This window comes from Cupressus sempervirens, chromosome 8 (genome assembly GCF_028749045.1).
Source record: "Cupressus sempervirens isolate cs-2001-9-10 chromosome 8, ASM2874904v1, whole genome shotgun sequence".
NCBI classification, from domain to species: Eukaryota; Viridiplantae; Streptophyta; class Pinopsida; order Cupressales; family Cupressaceae; genus Cupressus; species Cupressus sempervirens.
Genome location: NC_143125.1, coordinates 80,314,987 through 80,340,272, shown reverse-complemented (window position 1 = coordinate 80,340,272; position 25,286 = coordinate 80,314,987). Strand labels below are relative to the sequence as shown.

At 37.7% G+C, this 25,286-nt stretch overlaps 3 protein-coding genes across 4 annotated transcripts in view; 1 reads left to right on the top strand and 2 right to left on the bottom strand.

Moving 5' to 3' along the window:
• The window catches only part of CYP97B3 (cytochrome P450, family 97, subfamily B, polypeptide 3), a 233,581-nt gene that overhangs the window by 70,848 nt on the left and 137,447 nt on the right, over positions 1 to 25,286 (top strand). For both annotated transcript variants that reach the window (XR_016355364.1, XM_089796842.1), the window contains exon 5: positions 1,423 to 1,661. Coding sequence is in view for 1 of the 2 variants with exons in the window: in XM_089796842.1 (XP_089652968.1) it covers positions 1,423 to 1,661 (239 nt within the window). In the remaining variant the exon portion in view is untranslated. The remainder of the gene's footprint in view (positions 1 to 1,422; positions 1,662 to 25,286) is intronic.
• On the bottom strand, positions 11,209 to 12,454 carry LOC149541721 (uncharacterized). The gene is made up of 2 exons (XM_089796117.1): positions 12,105 to 12,454; positions 11,209 to 11,969 (listed from the first exon to the last, which is right to left on the bottom strand). Exons 1-2 carry the CDS (start codon positions 12,433 to 12,435, stop codon positions 11,386 to 11,388), a joined length of 915 nt encoding a protein of 304 aa, XP_089652243.1. The 5' UTR covers positions 12,436 to 12,454; the 3' UTR covers positions 11,209 to 11,385.
• Positions 12,480 to 13,977, bottom strand: LOC149541720 (uncharacterized). The gene is made up of 4 exons (XM_089796499.1): positions 13,726 to 13,977; positions 13,524 to 13,603; positions 13,101 to 13,253; positions 12,480 to 13,015 (listed from the first exon to the last, which is right to left on the bottom strand). Exons 1-4 carry the CDS (start codon positions 13,869 to 13,871, stop codon positions 12,588 to 12,590), a joined length of 807 nt encoding a protein of 268 aa, XP_089652625.1. The 5' UTR covers positions 13,872 to 13,977; the 3' UTR covers positions 12,480 to 12,587.

The following is a 25,286-nucleotide window of genomic DNA, read 5'->3' as shown; positions in this document are numbered from 1 at the left end:
TGTCTCCTCCTTTCCCTTTGTGTCTCTGCTCTTTCCTCTTCCACTCGTAACAAATTTCGTGCTAACAGGCAAGGGATCTCTCCCAAGAGATCATACACTGCTGGTGGCATCGCAAGTTTGTTGCGTACCGTACGCTCAGGGACCGTTCTCTCACGGGCTTCCCTTTGTATGTACTGATTGACTGCAACTTCCCAGGCCGTTACCAGATCACGTGTCAACTGATCTTCCCTGGTTATTTCCTGCTCTTCCCTGTCACTATTTGTTACTTGGATGAGCAGTACAAAGGGCCTTCCCATTACTCCATCCTGCCAACCTCCAGGTTTGGACTTAGGCAACGGACTACAAAAATAAAGGAAACTGCATTCAAGTTGCACTGGAATCTATTTGGAAACACCGCATCTATCTAATAAAGCAATCCCTGCTCAATTCCACAGGGATGAGCCGTACCTGATTTAGTAACATAGGACTTACAAATAACTATGTCTGTTAACTAGTTGGCCTAATAAGATGTTAACAGTTGTTCTAATTACCTGTTATAATAAATAGTGAATTAAATTATAACCAAAAGAAATCATAGAGTATAAGGAATATAATTAAAGAGGGCCCAAAATCATTTTTTATAAAAATCTATTTTTAAATAAAACAGCACCAAGATAAATGTTGAAAAGCAATTATTATGAGGAAGTGAAAAATAGCATTCTAGAAAGACACCTAATATTTATTAACACTACAGATTTTCAAATTATGGAAGTTAAATAATTACGAATTACTAAAGAACAAAAAATTATGCTGGGAATCATATTATTGAGTCTGAATCATGTTTGTACTGACATTCTTAGTGGGCTATTTTAATTTTCATCCATTACCACCAATTATCCCTTGGACATTATGTTCCTGGTTGTCTTTCTGATGATGTGCAGATAATTCATTTGATCCATCAAGACAGAAACTTGTTTGCACTTTCTCACTGGCGCTAAATTAAAGCAATCATTTTTTTCCGAAGTTTCAATACTATTAATAAAATAAGAAAGCAAAAGAAAGACAATTTCCAAAACAGTGAATTGACATCCTCCCTATGGCATGAATGAACCCAAAGATGATAACCATTAATGGAATTGCCAATGGATCCTCAATTTATTTTTATTCCTCAATCTTAGAAAGATATAAAAGCTTAATAAAAAATTAAAACAAACTTTAAATCTCACATCTGCCACATTTTTGTAAAAATACAAATATTATATATAATAGGACCTTTTCCTGATTTGGTGTACTGTTCGGGATTTGGTTGGTTAAATTTCTTTCCTGGTACAACATGTCATTGACAATAACTTAAGTTCAGTATTTCCAGGAAATAATCATTGTGAACTTTGTGTTCATTACTATATCTTACCAAAAATTTATGGTGCTTGTATTTGTTACCAGCCATTGTACCGGGTTTTCATGCTGCATTCTTGGAAGCAATGGTGAAGGTATTTGGTGATTGTTCTGAACGAACAGTAAAGAAGCTAGAAGCAATGCTTCTGACAGCACAAGATGATAAAATTAAGCACATTGAGATGGATATGGAAGCAGAATTCTCAAGTTTAGCCCTTGATATTATTGGACTTTGTGTCTTCAACTATGATTTTGGATCTGTTACTCGAGAATCCCCAGTAATCAAGGTATGCCTAGTGAATATAGTTATTTACTTTTTTCACTTATGCTGATCCGTTGTCACCAATAAATAGAAAATCAGGAAACTTGAGTTTATTTTTCTTATCATGGTTCATTCTATAGCATTATCTGTTTTCAAAATTCAGAGTTATTCAAGCAGTCAACTGCAAGTATCTTGTAGAATAGGTTGCTTTCTGCATCTCAGTATCAGCACATTTTTTTTTCCTAAGTACTTATTGCTTTTTTATAATTTCTGTAATAACCTGTGCTGGATTATTTTGTGCCTTGAAATGTTTGTTCAATTTTTTGCATTATTCATTTTTAGGTGTTGCGAAGCTTCTAATAAAATTTGTATGCACAAGATTTTTTAACAACCACATGATACTTCTACAAATTTTAGAACTCAAATTACAATTTTTTTAATGCAGAAACAGAGATGTTCAATAATTCTGAAAACTAAGAGAAAACTCAAACTGCTTAATACAAGTAGCAGAGTTAAACGCTACGATTGATCTCCAAGCTTTAACACTTTGCAGGAATGGAAGTGCATAAGTAGGTGTCTATCCCAATGCCAAGTTATCATTGGCGTTGACAGAAAAATAACACCGCTTCAGGTTGAACTAGCCACCAAAGATGTGCTATCCTTATCATGTCATAATTCCAAACCCTAAATAACCCCTTTGAAGTTTCATAGTGGATAAAGGCTGGTGTGACTTCCTATTTATGCATTTCTCTATGGACAGAGATGATTAAATGGATTTTTCATGCACATTGACATCCATTTGCTGGGCAATTTTCCTCCCTTTGCTGGCCCTTCAAGAAAATCAAAATGTCTTTCTATTTTCTTCATTTCTACCTCTAAGCTGCATTTAGGGTTTTGGATACCATGTCTCCTCAACAATAACCAGTAGTAATCCAACACTCATATATTAATCGCTTAGTATGGTGATCATCACTGCTAAATGAACCCAAAAATCTATTCACACTGACAAATTCATTAGACTCAAATTAAATTTTACTAGCAAAGCTTCAATTAATTTGTGTCGAAAATCTTTGCTAAATTTATGTCCACCTAGCTCTTTGTACCTGCAATACTATTTTGTTCTTCAACAGAAGCCCAACTTTGAATCTTGTTAGAATCCACTGTTAAATCTTTTCTGTACAAACTATGCGATGAATGAATCACACAATATTGGCTTGGGAGGAATATTTCACCACCAAAGCCAACCTCGTTTAAGGTGGAAGAGATGAACAATCTCCAACCTTAGAGATAACATAAAGTTAATCAAATATTCCCCAACGAGCTTCATCTCCTCCAATTTCCCTTTTATAAGCACTGTTGGAATTTTTTGGAAATTACAATTTTAAACTTCGTTTTAACAATAAACATTCAGCTTCAAATAAGTGCACTCAAGTCACTTAAAAATTTACCTTTATAAATAATTAAGTTGTTCCATCCCTGAAATGCCTAGGGAACCCCTGAAATGTCCCCAATCCTTCCCCAAAACAAAAAAGCGTTCCCTTAATATTTGGATGGTTTTTGGCATCAAAAATTTAATAAAAATAGTTTTTTTAAAATTCTACTTGCCAAATTGACAATTTGGGGGGGCACACAAGGTTCAAAATTTGAATTCTTGCCTAGGGATGATAAAATTTGTTATTAAATATTCTGAAATGAAAGTCATGATTCAATACATTTAATCTTATATATTAAAATTTATGAAAATTATAAAAAAGAATCTAATATTTAATTTAAGTTTTTTAATATTCGTCATAATAAACATATATATATATATATATATATATATATATATATATATATATATATATATATAATTAATTTAAATTTGATAGCTTTTAAATATCTAGCTATTAGAATAAAAACCAATTTAACTACTATTGTTTTATATATATATATATAAACATGTTAAGGCTATTAAATTTAAAATTTAAAAATTATTTTTAAAAACAGAAAAAAAAATACTAAAAACTAAAATTTAAATAAATACTAAAACCTGGACATATGTTTGAGACACTTTGATTTGGATATTTGTATTGAGAAACTATGATTTTGATGTTTGAGACTATTGTTATAATGCTGTTATTATGAATTATCGTTTTTGTTTTTATACTACTATCGTAACTGGTGGTTTATTTGCATATTGCCTTGTTAATAATCAATTATTGGCATCTCTCTCTTTCCCTCTCTTTATTTATAATATCTTAATATTTAACAAAAAATTCACACATGCATATATATTTTAAAAATTTGTATACTGTCATTCCCTGCTGTCGTGTATTTGTTTTTTCCAATGGGTTGCTGTCTTGAATTTTTGGCTCCTTAGGAAACATCCCAGAAGCACGTCCCCTGCCGTCCCAAGACGTCATGTACCATAGATATGAAGTGATCATTATACCTAAAGAAATGTTGTAAGATTTCATCATATATATGTTGGTGTAAATGAGGGTATATCCTATCTGAATTCTGTCTTGTTAGTATAATTAAGGCACACTATTTAACAAGGAGTATATATAAGAGGATCTGACTACAAAAGGCAAATTGGATAGAATATAGCCCCATTTAGCCTCATTGTCTAAATTATATATATATATATACACATTAAGGCTATTAAATTTAAAATTTAAAAATGATTTTCAAAAACAGAAAATAAAATACTAAAATCTAAATAAATACTAAAACCTGGATATATGTTTAAGACACTTTGATTTGGATATTTATATTGATAAACTACGATTTTGATGTTTGAGACTATTGTTATAATGCTGTTATTATGAATTATCGTTTTTGTTTTTATACTACTATCGTAACTGGTGGTTTATTTGCATATTGCCTTGTTAATAATCAATTATTGGTATCTCTCTCTTTCCCTCTCTTTATTTATAATATCTTAATATTTTTAAAACAATTCACACATGCATATATATTTTAAAAATTTGTATACTGTCATTTCCTGCTGTCGTGTATTTGTTTTCTCCAATCAGTTGCTGTCTTGAATTTTTGGCTCCTTAGGAAACGTCCCAGAAGTACGTCCCCTGCCGTCCCAAAACATCATGTACCATAGATATGAAGTGATCATTATACCTAAAGAAATATTGTAAGATTTCATCATATATATGTTGGTGTAAATGAGGGTATATCCTATCTGATTTCTGTCTTGCTAGTATAATTAAGGCACATTATCTAACAAGGAATATATATAAGAGGATCTGACTACGAAAGGCAAATTGAATAGAATATAGCCCCATTTACATCAACACCCTGCATTAAGTGCAACTTAGGGAGATTGTAAACAAATGAAAATGATGCAAACATGATGATGGTTGGTCTTGATTACTAGGCTATGTTAGGTACCCATGCACAAAAGCAATCTCCCACAAATAGAGAAAATGAGAGACTATATAGCCACTCACAATGAATAATCTGTTAAGTTTTTAGCCCAAAAATAAAGATGAACATAAGAAAAGTGAATAAAATGTACAAAAGACACAAAAGCTTTATCTTGGGAAACCCTTCCACTTGAAGGGAAAAACCCAACCACACCAGCAAAATTCTCTCTTTTATTGATAATAAAAACTTTGAGTACAAGGCTTTCACTTGACTTTTTTTACAATACACTAGGCAATCACATAAATAGATTGCATTTGACTCTTCATCTTACACACGAAGGTCTCTTCAAATCCCACATGTAAGACCATTCAAATTTCCAATACACAACACTTAGTATTTTCATATGCATGCCTCTTCATATGACATTTGCCACATGTCTATTTATATAATATTAACTTAGATATTCTCACAAATGTCTCTTTCAGCTGAAGGTGACTATAATGGTCATAACAAAAATATTTCCATTTTAGAAGAACAGAGATAAAAATCTCTATTGCAGCTACAAACTTCAACACTCCCTCTTAGCAAGAGAGAGATCTTTAATACAATAGTCACTCACAGCTGCAACCAAAGATGTCAATGATAATTCACTTCATATAAAACATGTTATCTCAGTATAACATAATTCACTATGTAATTTTATAAGCACATAAAATTAAAGTCACACACATGAATTTCACCATGCCTACTTGCCAAGGGTGGAATGAAGAATTTTACCTCAAAACTTCTTCTAGAGAAGAATACAATTCCACCATGCCTACTCGCAGAGGGTGGTCCATCATACCTACTCGCAGAGAGTGGATCGAGGGCTTTCACCTCAAACTTCTCCCAAAGAATGCATTTCCATCATGCCTACCCACAAAGGGTGGTCCACAATACCTACTCATAGAGGGTGGAACGAGCGCTTTCACTTCAAACTTCTCCTAGAGAAGAATCCATTTCCACCATGCCTACTCACAGAGGGTGGTCCACCATACCTACTCACAGAGGGTGGAATGAGGGCTTTCACCTTTGACTTTTTCCAGAGAAGAATGCATTAAAAATTGAGATTTTCTCTTAACAGAGACTCCCTTTCGTTAGGGACAGCTTTAATCACCACAATAAGGTGGCTGACTATTGCATAAACTTGCAAAAGGTTGGACATCTCTCTTGTCATGTAACCTCCCTCTGAAGCTGAATAGTCTCTTTCTCTAAATATGATCTTCACCTTTTAAAAATGTGCCGCCAGTTTAGTATCAATTCTGCAAACAACGTTGCATAATCTCTCACCATCCCATTGCATCTTGCATCCATGAGAGATACTAATAACTCATAACTATCAATGATAAAAATAACAACTAAAAAATCAATATTCAAGGGATATAATCATAAATACTTCTCTCTTTGTGGTCTAATCTCAACATGCACACAATCATACACACATAAGAGATTCTGTCTTGAGCTTCTACAACCAACGCTCATGACATCAATGTAAATTTTACTACCAATGTTATGGTTGATCTCTCATGCAATTTAGAAGCACCCACTTCACAGAGCATCAATACTGTATTGATTATGAAGCACCAATCTTCCTAGAGTACTGAACCCACACCACTTTTAAAGCACCAACTTCTTAAAAAAAAAAGAATACAATTTTATTTTTTATCAGAGGGACTCTTTGTTTCTTTATAGAGTACATAATCACAATAGACATCTTGTCAACAATGATACTATAATATCCTTAATTTCTAATTGTTATGCTGCAACTCTAATGGTTTGCATTCTTCTTTCCACCTGCATAAGTCAATGACAGACATGCTCCCTCATAAATATGCTTGCACATACAACTTGTTACATATAAATTGTTTCAATTGTGACAGTTGATGATATTAACCAATCTCACAAAAATAACTGTCACAACAAACTTGCAGTCAAACTTGATCAATCATTAATATATTATAAATACAAAGCTACCTCAAACCACAATTTACTTCAAGAATAGCTGTCAATTAATGATCCCAAACCTTATCACAGATATCCGCAATATTTGCATAGTGACACTTAAACACACATATTTCAGAATCTTATATTGAACAAATTGTGATACTCAATAAAGATGTTACAATAAAGGAAAATGAGAATTGGCATCTTCTAGATTAACCTGTCAGTCTAATCACAGGGTTTGGCATAAAGTCAATGGATAAAACAAAATATGATCTTAGAGTTTACCTCAACAATAAGGAATTAGACTCAATATATATAAAGTTGTGACACACCTTCAGAACTTCAATTCGAGTCAGAGCGAGAACCAACAACACAATCCAATCAAAACAGCATAATTCAACAAATTTCATTTCAAAAGGTAAAAAAAAAAAAGTCAAAAGGCTGTAAAACAATAGCTGGAGACCCACAGACAAAAGTTTAATTTCAATAATCCCATGAATGCTACAACGTTGAATGATTGTTGCATGACTCATTATTTAAAAGGAATTCTGAAAATGAACTTTTTCCTGTCAATATGCATATGAAACCATTTTGCTTACGTTATTGATCTATTATGACACAAGTGAACGAAATTTCATATAATCTATTTATATTTTACAATAAACAAAGAATAGAAAACTAAGTTGCTGATTCGGTTCGGGGTTCGGGTTCGTGGGTTCGGGCAAATTTTTTTTCGCCATTTGGGTTCGTGGGTGGGTTCCTGAGTAAATGTGTGTATATATATATATGTGCAAAAAAAAATAAAAAAATCGCATAGTTGTAAAAGTAACTTACTAAGTCATTTCATAGTATGAATATATCAACGTTACTTGATTATTGATCAATGCCAAATGTCAAAGATAAACATTAAATACTCACTCATTAATCTATGATAATGTTGTAAATAAAATCATACATTGAATTACTAAAATGCAAAATGGAATTTCAAAACATAGACTACTTCATTAGATTGATAGATAATAAATTCTAATTTAATAAAGTTTGAAACATGGTGATAAATCATAAATGAGTCTGACAAATGTTTAAACATAGTTTATCAAAGATGCAAATGCCCTTCAAGGGTCAAATGGGTCATCGCAATATGAGGGATCAATGGCTTCATCCTCATCTATATCATTTTCCTCATCATTGGAACCCAAACCGGTTCCACTAGCCCCAAATGCAACCACATCCTCCTCCGTGTCCTCCTCAACATCTAGCAAGGCAATTCTAGATATATCCTGGACAGTCATATCCAAGTTAGAAGTCTCGGATAGTACATCCCACAACTTCTCTGGTCCCTTCTTATATCCTAGATCCTTGCATGATAGGAGGCACCGGTTGTTGTGAATAAATACCAAGTCCTTTGCTTTCTTCGAACCCAACCGGTTACACTTCACTGAGTGGATAAAGGAGTATGTACTCCAATTCCGCTTAGCAGCAGAAGAGCTCGCAACCTAGAGAGACAACCAACACAATTTAAAAAAATTAGAAATTGTAATTTTACAATACAATAGAAATTTAAGAATGCTAATTCGACAAGCTAAGTGGCCATACGAAAAGGAAAAGAAACTTAAATACATACTTGTGACAAGATTTTAATGGCAAGAGGTTGGAGGTACATGTAACATTGCTCATGTAAGTACCACCATCCAATGACATCCATTCTACTTTGGTCATTGATTGCATCAGGGTTTGCATTTTTGCCTGAGACAAAATCTACAAACTCTCTCCTAACATTCAATGCCACATCAGGATCACTAAAGAGCCTACTCAATGCCCTCTTATACCTAGTAGCAACTTCAGGATCTCTATATGGTGCCACTCTACTAGGAATAGAAACTATGTCATTGCTATAATATCTGGGAGAAAGTGCATATGCGAGGAGGTGTAAAGGTGTAGTCATCTTGTTCCAGCAATGTAGAACAATTTTCTTCACCTTATCGTACAAGGTGTCAAGATCCTGCTCTCTCCTTTGAATGACCTGGGATGTCAAATGATGTACATGTAAGTTATCTTGATGCAGTGTTAATAACTTAATTAAAATAAAAAATCAAAATCTTTCAATAAACAAGGATAAAGTATTGTATAAAAATTTGAACTTACTGATTTCATTCTTTCTAGCATGGAGTCCATGGCATCGTATATGTCCCCCAAACAAGGCTCATCAGTGTCGGCATACCGAAGCATAGACATGATGGGCTCGGTGAGTTCAAATGCATATTCCACCCTATTCCAAAAATCACCACTCAAGATCAAATCTGTTTACCATATGGGGTAAATAGATTAATGAACAAAGACAATAGATAAAAACAACAAAACTCCTTATATTATTTGCATATGCCAAGATATTACATGATGCTTCTGATGATGATTACAGTAATGCCGGAGGGTGTATATATACTTCTCGAAGAACCTTCTTGAAGGGGTCCGTCGGCTACATACACCATGTCGGCTACATAACAAGAACCTTTCTGAAGGGGCATTTACCGACAACATACACCCTGTCAGCTACACAATATTTACCGACGACATCATCCCCCCCAAAAGGAAAAGTCGTCTCCAGACGACAATTACAAAATCTTGAGACAGATTAACAAAACGAAATACATTAACTGACTAACTACAACAAGATAAATTTGTTTTTGTCACACCACTTTCACATTCGTTCCATGGCTGCACCAAATTGGTCTCCAACCCACGTTGCATCTGTAGCCTCTGCTAACACAATACTGTCTCCCTAGTCAAGCTGACCTGGAGAGCCACTTGTGCTGCTTTCTTTGCTTCCAACTCTGGGTACCTTGAGCCAAGTGTCGTTGTGCTGTCTCCAACTAGATGATCAGATCCTCCCGAGCTCTCTATACATCCACCAAGACAGCTTCACGTCCAAAACCTACTCCAAGTGCCTCAGGTACACAGACACTCCATGCCTGTAGCAGCTCCAGGTCTCATCAACTGGTCACACTTCCCACGACTGATAACTGCACTGACTGGGGGTCTAGGGGGCATCACCCCTAGCGGGGTTGAGGGGCAGCGCCCGAAGCGCGCTCCTTGTCACGATACAGGGCAGGGTCGAGGGGCAGCGCCCCCACTGCCAAGACCAAATTAGCACTCCGAAACCCATAGAAAACTGCATGGAACACACTATTTTTGTGATTTTCTTCTGATCCCACACTCTTTCTGGCAATTGCTAATGTTTTACTACCTGCTTATGTCTTTCCCTTCCCTTGGGCATCGTCCGTTATGCATTCTGAACATTTTTGATTTGTCGACATTTTCTTTTTTTTTAGAAAACCTCCTGTCACCTTTCTTTTGCGCTCCCAAAGTATAGCTACACCATGGATTGCCATACAAACGCATCAATTATTCTTCCACAAAATTGCCATACAAACACATCAACTATTCTTTCAGGAAATTGCCGTACGGACACATCAAAAGGAACCCGTACAATGCTATGTTAAAGTCCGTACGACGAGAAAATCTTTAATACGTTCTTCCGTATGGTGACAAGAGTTAAAATGCCGTACGATGCTCCTCAGGAAAACCATGCTCCACTTTGCCGTACGGTGATTTGGCTCTTGCTGGGTTTCATATTGCTGTGCTGTGTCTCCAGGAGGCCCTCAAATATCCGTACGGTGCAAAACTTTAGAATGCCTTCGTTTGCAAAGAGTCGTATGGGTAGGGGGCCGTATGGTTGATGTTTATGCCTCTTCTCAAATCTCCTTTCGTGCCATACTGTGCTTGAGTAACTAGGCTGTACGGTATCCCAAATGTTTATCGTACGGGGTAAATAGATTTAATGCACACGGACAATAGATAAGAAGAGCAGAACATCTTGTATTATTCGCATATGCCAAGATATTACATGATGCTTATTACGATGATTACAATAATGCCGAAAGGTGTATATATCAAAGTAACAAGAATCGGAATCGGATCGGAATCGGCAAGGCCGAATCGAATCGTGAATCGGAAAATTTGAAAAAACCCTTTAAATTTAAAAATTTTAACAATTTAAAACTTATTTCATGCACCCTTTATTGAATATAACTTAAACACACTATAACATCATCAAATAGAAGTTAAAACTTAACATACATAAACATGGAACATAAAAATTAAAATCCATCACATATGTAACTATGTTATCTAAAATGTAAATTGTAGGCTAGCTGAAGTAAATAGAAATCAAATGATCACAATGATTTAAATCATAGAATGTATGTAAGATGATCCATAAGACATCAAATCATAAATGTATGTAAGAATCTAAGATGAAGATCCATGAAAGTTTGAAACATATGTCTATCAATGATTCAGTATCAATATCTGTAAACAAAATATAAAAACAAGGCTCCAGCTCAAGCCTCAGACTCATAGTCATCATCATCATCCTTAACATCATCCTGAAGCTCGGCTGCAGCCTCAGCCTCAGCCTCTGAGTATCCAGTCTGCCTAGTAGCAAGGCGTCTAATGTAGGTCCTAGAGGACTGCCGAGCCATATCTCCCGCATGTAAGATGGGCTCATGAACGTCGCTAGGGCCTGTGCCTGTGCGTGCACGTGTGCGTCTACCAATGCCTGAAGAACGTGCTCTAGCTGCCTCAGCCTCTATATCCACCTGGTCAACCCACACACGGTCTTCCTCAGTGAAGACTGGATCCACAACCTCTGTGAGCCACTCTGATTCTGGATCAATCTCCTCCAGAATGATCGGAGAGGAGTCAGTGCCCAAAATTTGTCTGATCCTAAGACGGAGGTTGTAATGAACAAAGACAATATCATTCAACTTCTGCATTGTCAACCTGTTTCTCCTCTTCGAATGGATGTGCTCGAACATGGACCAACTGCGCTCACATCCAGAAGCGCTGCTTGGCTGACTCAGAATACGAATGGCAATTTTTTGAAGTTTTGGGGTTGTGGCCCCAAACATTTGCCACCATCTATCTGCAATAAGGGAAAAATTGAAAATAGAAACAATTAGTCTCATTTACAAATTACAAGTTAACTCTAAAATTACATAATCAACTTTAAGATTAGAATCTAGATTCATGAACATTGAATATATTATTTAATTTTTACCTGGCTGTAGTGTTGTCTGAGCATTTATGGCCATCTTGCCAGAGAAAAGTGGCCCCTCTTTATTGTTGAACTGGTCTAGCTCAACAATCGCAGCAGCGCTATCTTCATCGCTACTCAACCTCTGAATCACTGTGTATAAGCCAGTGAGAACCTCCGCATCTGCCTTGAACTCAGGACGGAAACGATATGCCGGATTCAGAAAGTAAGCTGCTGCATGGATGGGTCGATGGAGCTGATTCTGCCATCTCCTATCGATGATGTCCCAAATAGGGCCATACCTCTCCTGCACTCCTGCATATTGGGCTCTGATGGCCTCCTTGGCCCTATCCATGCCCTCATAAATGTAGCCCATAGAGGGCTTCTCCCAAGCAGCAGTTCGTAGCAAAGCTACAAGGGGCTCAGTGACCTACATATAAAGTAAAACAAAAAACTTGAGTCAAAACTTAAATATAAAATAATATAACTTAAAGTAAAAGTAAAATACTAAATGTTAAATTGCAATAAATTTACCTGCAGGATTTCTCTAGCGGGTTTCCAAAAACCATCCTCATCAAATATGCAATCCGCCACATCTATCCCTACAGTGGTCGTAGCATAGGAAGAGGAAATCCACTCCCGCCCAACAAACATGCTCCTCAATTCATCCCTTGATGTCAACAAGGACTGCAAGGTGATGAAATTCGAGGCAAACCTCGTGATACCTGGGCGAGCTAACTCTTTGCCTTCTGTGTACTTCCTCATTGTGCTAAGGACAAATGAATGATTATAAATGAATTTGCATATGTTTTTTGCCCTTTCCACACATGACTTGACAAACTCAAGTTTGCCAATTTCCTCTAACATGAGGTCAATGCAATGTGCCGCACAAGGGGACCAAAATATGGTGGGGTGCCTCTCCATCAAAAGTTTACCTACAACAATTTTAAGTCAATTAGAAATTCAAATTTCAAAATTCAAATAAATTTATTTTCAAAACTTGAAAAGTTAAAAGTTTACCTGCAGCAACATAACTTGCTGCATTATCCATCACCACCTGGATCACATTTTGTTCTCCCACCTCTGCTATGACTTCCTCAATAGCCTCACATAAGTATGTGGCATTTTTTACATGTGCGGAATCATCAATGGATTTGATGAATATGGTATATCCTACAAGTAACAAAACAACGAATTAGAATATTAAAATTAAATGGATCATCAACAAATTAGCATTCAACAAATCAAAATTTACAATTATGTATGTAGGAAAGTAGAATGATCAATTACCTCCACAGGATACAAGAAAATTGAGGAGTGTTCTATTCCTCCTATCTGTCCAACCATCAGTCATGATGGTGCAACCCTTTGCAATCCACTCCTTTCGGTTCTCCTCGAGCTCAGCCCTCATGTCCTCTAACATCTCATCCAAGAGGTATCCGCTCAACTCAGCCTCAGTTGGGGCTTTGAACCCCGGACCACAAATAGCAACCGCGTCTATCATGTTCTGCCAATAAGGAGCCCTGTCACAAATAAAAATTTAGATGTCAAAGACTCAAATTATAAAACAAGTAAATATAATTAAAGTTTTACTTTTACTTTTAATGTTAACTTTAAAGAAAACAACGAAAAAAGAATCAATTACCTGGCTGCAATAAATGGAATGTTGCAAAAGTACCAAAATTTGCATATCTCCTTTCTGGCAGCATCATGAATTTCCTTGTTCAAACCCATGCCCTCAAGCGTGGGTTGGGAACCAGGAGTAGTGTGGGGCACAAAGTAACTATCCATTCTGTTTTTCTGCACTCTAGGCTGCAATAGGTTGGTGTGGGACTCTGTCTCAGTATGTGACCGACTAACACTAGCGCGAGCAGAAGAACTAGGATAAAAAGGAGGCCTAGAAGAACCCTCTCCAACACAACCTACAGATGCAGAAGCTGATGCAGATGCAGATGTGGATGCGACTGCAGATGCGGATGCGGGAACATGGGAGCCAATACCCCTTAACCCTTCAAGTTGCATTTTCCTATTGGCTTTGTCTTTTTCAATTTTTTCTAATGCCATTAAGCAAGTGCGTTTTGCCTCAGGAGTTTGGTGAGAGCAAATTGTAACATCGTGTCCAGGTATAGTAGCAATGTGGTATTTCAATCTATAAATACCCCCAGAAGTTATTTTTTCTTTACAAAAAATACATTTTGTTTGATATTTGGTTCTTCCAGGAAACTCTTCGTTATATTTCCAACATTCATCTTTTCTACCCATTGCGAATTTGCAAAAAATGAAAGCAAAGGCTGCTGCAATAAAAATTTATATGTAAAATATCAAAGTTTGAAGCTAATAAAAACTACAAAACAACAAACCCTAGTTTGCAACTTAGTAAAAATAAAGAACATTCAAGATCTAAACTAAAAATCTTGAAAACTATAAAAATTTAACAAAAAATGCATAATACACTAACATGCAAAAAAAAAAAGAGCACTTACCTCTTGCAAATGAGTTGAGGAGTGTTGAGATTGGCTCCCTAATGCTCCCAATGCAATTGATGGCCTCCCCAAATGGATTGCTGATCTCTTTTGTGCTCTTTCTTCTTGCCGGTTAGAAACCTATGGCTTTTCTTTTCTCTTCTTCTCTCTCACTTTTCCTCTCTTCTACTCATGTTAAACAAATAGAAGGCCCTTTAGGGTTATAACAAAGAGAATAGGTCAAAAACAAAGTAAAAAAAACAAGCAATTTTTTTAAATTTTACAACTCTATACTTTATTGGCCGCGGGCGATTCATGCCGATTTTTCAGGCGATTCATGCGATTTTTTGGATGAATCGCCTGAATCGGCGATTCACCTGAAGAAATCGGCAATGGCGATTTCCGACTCCAAAAAAATCGCCATTGCTGAATCTAATCGCTGAATCGCTGATTCAGGCGATTTTATGGCGATTCTCGTTACTCTGGTATATATACTTCCCGAAGAACCTTCCCCAAGGGCTCTATCGGCTACATACACCATGTCGGCTACATAACAAAAACCTTTTCGAAGGGGCATTTACCGACGACATATACCTTGTCGGCTACACAATATTTACCGACGACAAAATCCTTTACAATTTTAGCCTTTTTTGTATTAGCTTGCTTCCATCCACCCCATTTGTTTCTAATAACCATTTGACACAATGCTTCTTTCACCCTCACAAGTCGTCTAAGGACAATTGTGTGTGAAGCAAACCTTATTTCAGCAACCTATTACCATGCTAATTCAAATTGTAAGTTAATATAATAACACAAAAAGTTAAAAATATGCATTAAATTATGTAAAGTATGACACAAAAATTAAAATCATAAATGAAGCTAAATAAAGTTTAAAATTTACCTTCAATAATTCCAAGTGGGAGAAAGTTCTAAAAATTGCTTGTGACATATGGTGGTTTGTCACAAACATTTGGATCTGCTCACCCTCCTCATACACTTTTTTTATCCATTTAATTGGGTGCCAATTGTTTTCATCACCAAGTTCAAGGAGTGGACAGTGCATGTTGTCCAAAAGATATGCTCATATCGTGCTTCTACCAAAGCACCTGTAGCCTTACAAACTTTAGCATTGTCTGTTATTTCTTGGACAACATTGTCAATTCCCACGGACTCTATGGATTCAATGAGAAGTTCGGCAATAAAATTTGCATCCTTTATCTGCCCTTCATGATCAACCACCCTCAACAACATCGCCCCCTTGGGGCAGACAACAATCACATTTATTAATAGACGGTTTTTGCAATCTTTCCATCCATCAGAGGCAATGCCCAACCCCGTTTGAATCCAAGAATCTCTTATTGGTTTGAGAAGGTTTTCTACATTTTTTCTCTCATTATGCAGTATGGCGGTTCTCAACTTTTCATATACAGGGGCTCGGTAACCACGAGGTGCTTCATTTATTGCTTGCACTATCTCTCTCCAATAAAATGATCTCACTAGATTGAATGAAACACCATTTGTAATGAGGCAATGTCCAATCTTTATATTAGCAATTTTTCTCTTTTCATTTTCAAATGCCTTATCTAACAGGCCTCTCTTGTGGGATGGGGATGTTTCTATTTCATCTTCATCTATAGATGGTGTGGGTAGGAAGGGATGTGGTCTAGTGGTTGTTTGAGAGGGTGGTGTTGGTGGTTTTTGCTTTGATTTATCTTTTTTCGCCTTTGACACTAACCTATCAGCCTCTTGTTCTTTTAACATGCCTACTATTTGAGGAGCCGACAACCCCTTTTTACCTCCCTTTGGGGGCCCCGCACACATGTTAATCCCTTGATCTAGTGGGCCTATCAAATGATGTTTAAAACAGTAATATGAGCTTCTATATTGGTTTTGGCAAAATTTGCATTTCCATATATACCCTCCCCTTCCAACACATTGCTCAATTCTTGTTGTATACTTCCACAAAGGAGAGCTTTTATCAATTTTAAATCTTTGGGATCCCACCCCACCCACTGAACCCTGACCATTCATTCTATGATCCTTGCAATCTATAAAAAGGGAATTAAAAAAAATATTTCAGAGCTTATACAAAACTTGATAAAAAATTAGAACTATAAATATTTAAAAAACTAAAAAAAAACTATGAAAGAAGCAAAAGGAAGGATCAAATGCATACCTGGAACACTCAGCATTGATTATTTGAAGGATTTGAGACTCCACAAACATTAAACTTGCAAAATGGCCACACCAAAATGAGAGAGCAAATAAGAAAGCAAATGAGAGATTAGATGAATGAAAAGCATCTAATATGCCTTACTTTAGGGTTTGCAAAAAATAGAAACAATAGAAAAACTCATTTTGTAATGTTTTTTGCCCACCTTTTGGCCCTACATGCCGTGGGTCCTCCCATATTCGACTGGTTCCACAGCAGGTCCGGGCTCGAATCTGGACACGGACCCGAGCTCCAGGGTCCAAATTCGGTAGCTCAGATAGAAAATAGATATAGAATTTAAAGAATTTAAGAACAACTAAGCCAAAGATTGTAGAACGGAGCACAACACTTTAAACTGACAATCAGAAACCCTTGAATGGAATACACAATAAAATGTGACTACAATCCCTGATCTAAATATGTAAAATCCATAAAATCATGAAAGCAAACATAGGAATGTAGAAAGTCAGATTTTATTGAATATTAATTTTATAGAGTTACTTGTTTTGGACAAGCACGAGAGAGTAATCCCTAATCTGAATATGTAAACTCCATAAAATCATGAAAGCAAACATATGAATGCATAAAGTCAGATTTTATTGAATATTGATTTTATAGAGTTACCTCTTTTGGACAAGGGTGAGGGAGTATTTGGCCTCTGCGACATATCTTGCCATAGAAACGATACCATGAATAATAAAAACAAAACACCTCATTGTGTAGAAGAAAAACGCTCGATTTCCTTTAAAAATAGAAAAGAGAGAAATTGCTACAAATCACCTGCGACAGCTCTAGATGATTTTACTAGCAAAACACTCTTGCTCCAAGCCCATCAAAACGCTGACAAGAAAATCGAAGCTTCCACATAAATAGTGATCACAAAACAAAAACTTTTATTAAAACAGTTATTTCTGATGTGGAGGGAAAACTAGGAACAAAAGATCTATTCAAACCAAATCATGCATAAGGATGAAGTATATGATGGAGAAATAAACACAAATATCCTAGTTGTAAAGTTGATATGGAGAAATAAACACAAATAAACACAGTTAAAACTACAGGGAATAAGGGTAGGCTTTGGGTTCGTCAATTTGACTCAACTAGAAAGAGGGAACATTACAATCCAATGCTCTAAAAATTGCTTTCCCTCAAGCAATCGTCAGTTGGGATGTTCAAGAATCTTTGCACCCTCCCAAGGGGCATCCTTGGTAGGAAGATTTTTCCATTGCGCCATATATGCTGTTACCGTCTTGTTCCTCACTTTCGTCCAGACCATTTCAGGTGCCAATGTCAGTTTGTTTTCATCCTCCTTGGTAGCACTAGCATGCTTCTGCAAGATTTCTCATTTAGACTCGCAACTTCAATTTGTTGATAGCCAATCTACTGTTAATTGTTTCTGAGTGCCTTCTGCAGTAGTACGGACCTGTTTGACCATCACACTTGTGAGAAATCAAGTATTTGGGAACTACAATCACTCCTAATTTCTTTATCAAAGGTACCTTCTTTGTTGGGCATTTTACCATATTGATTTCCTCAGATATTTGGCATCATTTTGGGATATTAGAGTAATTTATTTTGTATTAGCACCTTTATTGGCAGTTAATCGATTATAATATTGCATATGGACTAACATTGTAATGCTTTGAATAGTCATAGCATGAAAAGTTATGTCTCTAACACATTTCAAATTACAACATTCGAAATAAATATTCTTTGTGGGGAATCTTTTAGTAGGTCTCCTTTCAAAGTCTCCAATGTGAAGTAAGTAATTGGAGCTCATGAGTCAATATCTAGTAGGCTAAGGGTGAAATTATACCACCGGCAACATTATCAGGTGGCATATTAGGTGGAAAAGTAAACAAAGACATAGGTAATAGATTCCTTTAAACATCAAGATCAAGAGCCCATGACAAAGGCATCTAAGGATCAATAGGGCCGACACAATAGTCAAAAATATGCCAGTTGAAGACCCAACAGGACTAGTGAATGTGCTAGCCACAGTGTCATTTTAAGCGGTGGATCTAGTGCTGGAACCATATAAACCCATTACAAGCCTTGAATGATTCATGGTATTTGTCGTCGGTAGAAACTGTAGCCGATAGGGTGTTGTCGTCGGTAAAGATTTTGTAGCCGACGGGTTGACGGGTTCATGTCATTAGTAAAGATTTTGGCCGACGGGTAGATTAGGATTGTTTTGTAGCCGACGAACTCCTTTGGGAAGGTTCGGCGGAAAGTATTTATACCCCATCTGGGATCATTGTAAATCATCTTATGAAGCATAATGTAATGTTTTGGCATATGTGAATAATCTAAGGAGTTCTGCTGTTCGTGTTCATTATTTGTGTGCATTTCTTAATTAACCTATGCGATAAACATTTGGCGTCATTGCCCTATGAACCTGGAAGGTGGGAGGAATGAAGATTAATGCCAAATCAGCTTAACAAGGATCGAAATAAGGTCAAGAGAAAAGATGGAATCCGTACTGTGCAAGAAAATTTAATTCTGGCATAGCAAGCCGCACGCCGAAAGAGATTCCAGAAGATTGCCGACGGAAATAGGAGCGCGAAAGAATTGATGGAGGAGACTCAATAGTGGGTGGAATTGGTGGAAGAAGCACGGGAGGAGTTTTTGAATTTGTATTCGTCGAGGGAAGGGAATCCAGATGGAAGAGCATCGACTCACATGGCTCGGAGTGCTGAGAGAGCACGAGCGTGGAGTGACCTCTTCATCCGAGATACAATTCTGCACGGGACAACTTCAGAAGATCCTTCTTCACTAAGCTTTGCAGCTGTTGAGATTGCCGGTGTGGGAGAGAAAGCCGCCGGTGTGGGAGAGCAAGCTGCTAGTGTGGGAGAGCAGACCGCTGGTGTGGGAGTTCAAATCGCCGGTGTGGGAGTTCAGACCGCCGATGTGGGAGTGCAGACCGCCAGTCTGGGAGTGCAAAGCCACAGTGTGGGAGTGAACAGCCCTAGTGTTGCAGGAACAAACAATGCTCGTGTACAAAATTCAGGAGTGATGTCGGGACCCAAAGAAAAACTGCCAAAGTTTAATGGCGATGGTACGGCTGATCCCATTTGACACTGCAAAACATGTGAAACGATCTGGAGGGCAAATGGCATAACTGATTAAGACGATTGGATGAGGCAATTTTCGGCCACCCTATGGGGAGTGGCAATTGACTGGTTTACTAGTACAAATCCGCAGAAGCTAGACAGTTGGAATAACATTAAAAAGAAGTTTCTCATAGAATTTCAACTATTGCACGATGATAATGAAATTGTTGACGAGATCTTCAATACCAAGCAGAGGAAGAATGAAATTGTCCGCGTCTGCACCAGGAAATTAAAAGACTTGATGAACAAAATGAAAAATAAGCCGACGGACGGACTTCAAAAAAGATGGTTCGTGGAAGGTCTATGCCCAAACTTGCGGAAGAAAATGAAAATTATGCTGCCGTCGTCACACATGGAAGCTTATAACAGAGCATTGAACCTCGAAAGTGAGTAGAAGACAAAGAAGAAGAAGACTAGCTCATTTGATTTTGATAACGACGAGCCTTCCGAAGAAGATAGCAGCGACGATGAAGGCAACAGCAAGAAGGTCCGCGCCCTACAGAAGGACATGATCTGCATGATGGAGTTTAAAAATATGCAGAAGGAGACAAAGGGCAGTGAGCTGTGGTGCACGGAGTGTAAGACTGACAGTCATACTAAAGGATCGTATCCAAAGGACCAATTTTGCGATATTTGTCAGATCATGGGCCATTCGACAAAGGAATGCCCTTTTAACTTGAAAACCAAAGGATCTCCGCAGGTGCTTCTTGTTGATGCGAGTTTTGTATCACTTACATAATATATTAGGATTTGAATATTCAATATGGGATATCAAACATGCAACTCCTCTCTTGAAAAGTTATTACTCATGAAGACATAAGCAATATCTCCAATGTTCCTTACACCGTTGGATACTCGCTCAGTTTTATCGATGTGATTCGCTAATAATCATGTAGGCGGCCTTACGTAAATTGTTGAGGATGACTTGGACTTTGATGGGATGAAGGTGATGGTGGCTCGGTTCGTGAAATGTGCGAAAGCAGATAATGTTGATGGTTGCGATGATGGAGGGTGTGTCTGCCGATGATGATGTTGATGGGAAAGTGATGGTTGTGGAAGGTGAATGGATGAGTTCTATCACTTGATCTACTCTAACTTTCTTCTCTCTAAACTTCAACTACCCAACTACTCACTATTCTACTCCTACTCCTGTGAATGGAAGGTTAGCAAATGGATGGGGATCGAACCTAATGAGAGCTGACCAGCGGCCTCACTTCCACAAGTGCAATGATTCAAAGGAAAAATAAACTAGTTTACCACACAAAGCTTCCCAACCAGCCGCTAGGATGCTAGTGGCCTAGTATTGATCCCTATCAAACATTTACCAATGCTACCATACAACTATTCATCTACTTTAACTTAAACAACTTCAAATGCAACCAACTTTAACAACTTGAAAGAAAATCTAAGTGGAAGTAGAAAACATGCAATAACACCCAATGTTCTTGATCAACATGCCAATCGCAACAATGAAAAAGAGAGCAATTTTGGTATTATTTTTGCAACAATTTCTCCGACACTTTACAAATGAGAGCAAATGGCCTTTTATAGGGGCCATAAATACAACGGACGGTGGAGATCAAAACAAGATCAACGATCTACATTGGATCCTCAAAACCCTAATTAGGGTTGCCAGCCCAATGGCCAATGAGAAGACGCCACCTCATCAATGGACCAATGAAAAAAGTGCAAAAAGTGGCAACCAATGAGAAGGCACCAAAATGGTGGCCAATCAGAAATAGACACTTGTCCTATTCTAGAAGAAAGGGAAATTGCCACTTGGGCTTACATCAAATGATCTTTTAATATAAATCTTCCCTTTTCTTTCATTTTCTTAGCTAAGGCAATGAACTTAGCTAGCTTTTCGTTAACTTCTTCCATAGGAGGACAAGGTGTGTGCTTCGCCTTGAGTTCCGCTGATTTTGTCACGCTGTTCGCTGCTTGTAGTATCCTTTCATGATCCTTCTCATATTCTTTCGCAAATCCAATAAAAGCACTGAGAGAGGAAAGGGTACCCAAATGCTTCTTCTTAATAGCAACCTTTCCCAACTTATCCAATCTCGATCCGAAATCTGTTTCATTGACATCCTCTTCTCTAATATCCTCAAAATCAAGTGCCACTCCAACGTCGTTCATCACGGTTGAAATAGAAGTGTCGACGCTTGGACTGTGTCGTGCAATCTCATTATGTATTTCCTCAAGTGTTCTAAATCTGGTAGTCAATGCAACAAACCAAGACTCAACTATACTCAATCCTCTCTCATCAACCAATCTGGCCCTTTGCAAATGTGCCTTTGGTAGCCCAATGAACACTTGTAGCCTAAGAATAGCCAAATCTCTGATGGGAAAGAAACCTTTCCACTCTTCTTCGAATAATCTGAACTTGTCTTTAACGGTTACTAATGACTGGAATGTTGAGATGAAGGAAGGCAAGAAATTTCGCCCATCTTGGATTGTATCATGGATCCAATCCCTGACTTCATGTAGTTGAGCTGATATCTCTCCTGAATTGCTCCCACTGTCTTGAGGAAGGGCTGCCTGGTGCAGCTGTTGGATGGGCTGGCTATCTCTCCAATATTTGTTCTCAACCTCCAACTTTACTATCCTTTCATTTGCCTTCCTTAAACTTTCTCTGCTTGATGCTATACCTTCCTGGACCTCCTCACACTCCATATCATCTGTATTCCTTCCCAAGTTATGTTCTACTATCTCGTATTCTTGGGCCACAATCTCATTCACTGCCTTGTTGACTGTTGGAATAGCAATCTGAACCTTTCGATGATCATCATTGTCGTTCCTGATTACCCTTGCCACTGTTCTTGCTATTTGTTTTTGGTTCTCACTATCGCCCTTTTCTATTAACCCTTGTATGTCCTCAGCTGTATGGGCCGTTGTCACTTCACCTCTTGGCATAAGCATTTGTCTTAACCATAGTGGTGTAGTGCATCTCCCCAAATCTGGATTTGGTTCGACTAACAAAGCATCACCAACGGCCTTAGGTTCCTGACTTAATGCCTCGATGTCGATTGGTCTATCTTCTTCTCTACTAGTTTCTTCCGTATCATTTCCTTGCTGGTTCTCCAAGAGAGGGGAGTATTCGGTGCTTTCACTATAGCCACATGATTCTGAATCAGAGCTCACCTCCACCGCGGCCCCTTTATCATTCGAATTGACCTCTTGGCCTCTAGCCTCAATTATACTCTCTCTTGATGGCGCTGCATGCTGTCTCTTAGCTGGAGGCTTTGGATGTTCTTTGCCCTTCTCTATCTCCAAAACTTTCTTCTTGCCATTTCTAATTATTTCCCGTTGCTGGCTATTTCCTTCATTCTTGTGTCCCACTGATTCTGCTTGTCTTTCTTTTGGCTTCATCATCTCATAGGTAAGGGGAATCCTTTGCCTTTGTAGCTTCCTTAGTCCTTCATTATACCACGATTTGGTATGTAAATCCACTACCCTTGTAACTGCTTCCAAGGAAGGATCTTGATGGTCATCCCAATCCACTAGATTCAATTCTGTTTCTTCTACTGTATCATAGTCTTTTCTCAACACATTTCCATCATCCTCCAGTTGATCCGGAATATCAAGGCCTCTCCATCTAATAGCCCTCATCATGTTCACCGTCAGCCTTGAGAAAGCTAGCTTTGTCACATGAAAGTCATCTTTGGCGTTGGCCCAAAAGTCTTCTATGCTGGGAACATGCTTGAATTCGTTTCCATGAGATGCCTTGATAAGACCATTAGGGTCAAACCCTTGCCTTGCTCTGTACCATCCTAGATGATACCATTCCAATTCCTTTTCCGTGGCTTCAAAGGAGGCCCGATTTGGGCAACTATAATTGCCAATTATGATTGAGAATGAAATGCCTGATTTTTCTTCGTTTCTCAATATTCTATCATAGTGCTCAAGTTGTCTAGCCAATTCTAACAAAACTACCTTGTCGGGTGGGTACCTTGGAAGCCTCTTGGGACAAACTGTACTTCTTGCCACTCTAATGTATGTAAACTGCGGAAATTGGATGAACCAACTCCCAAACTTCTTAATTCTTGCTTCTGCTTTCGATGAAAGTCTCTTAGCAGGTGTCCCTTGTAATACCCTTATTGTCTTCATGGCGAAGGCATCGCAAAATATCTTGTAATCTTTGTTATTGTGCAAATTGAGCTGCAGATAGTATTCATGTACCAAATATTGCCCCGGTCCGCTACCAACTTCTCCTAAGGCCTTAAGTCCCAGACTTTTGTACAATCTAGCAATTAGGTAGAATAGATAGGAGCTCATGTAGAATTGCCTTTGGTTTTGCACGGTTCTGAGTTGCAATTCTAAGTTCTCGCTTATGATCTTGGCCCAATCGAACCTTCTTTTCCCTTTCTCAATCTCATCAATGAAGAAGTACATCCAGTTTTCAAATCTCGTTCCTTGAGCTAGGCCCATGATCCGACTGAGCAGAACAACAAGATCACCATATTCTGGTTTGAGATCTGCCATTGTAAGCCTCGATGATCTGTTAACTCCTTTTCTTCCCTCTCGTATCCAATTCTGCTTTAGATGAGTGTAATAGGCCCCTTGGTTATCTTGAAATGACTTAGTCGCTTGATCCATCATTACAATTGTCATGCCCTTGTATTGGGGAATGTTAAATGTTTCTTCAATCGCTTGTTCGCCAATGCTGGCCAACACTCTTCCCTTCATCAAAAATGATAGAATTACTATTTAGATCAAATCTGGATGAACATTCCATAATCAATTCTGGACAAGGCAATGTGGGAGGAAAAGCCGCTGCGTGTACAACTCCACTCTTGTAAATCCTTTTTGCCAAGGGGGATTGTCCTTCCTTCAGTCTGTCCCTCATTCGTATCATGTCCATTGTACAGATATTGGTGTCGGTTATTCTCTTCATTTTTGAGAAGGAAATATTGGGCATCATATCCTCTTTGTCTTTCTTAGTGTTCGCCCGCTTGGGATTCTTACTTGCACTATCATCCTCCATGCTCGTCGCCCTATTATGAGATGGTAGAGTGGTGGACCAAAAGGCAAGAAGAACCAAGCGGAGCAATCCTTAGACTAGAACGAAAGATGGATGTCAGCTTAAGCACTCCTTGCAACTCTAGATGACGAAAACTCACCTTAGCCGATAAACTTACAGCGACTGTTCGGATCCTAGGATATGACTTTCAAGTAGTTCAAATCCCTTTGCAAATTAGAAATTTACACTCCTAAAACTATCCAACACTTACCTTCTATGCAAAAATCAAACTTTCATTTGTATCTCTTCTCCCAACAAAATTGCCAAAATCTGGTATAAAAATGCAGTCCTAAGTAGAAAAAAATCAGACCTTCACCATGAAGTGCTCAAAAATCAGAATCAGATCTGTCTCAATAAAATGCCAAGAATGGAAGATTTTTCCTTTGTCTCAAATCTGCC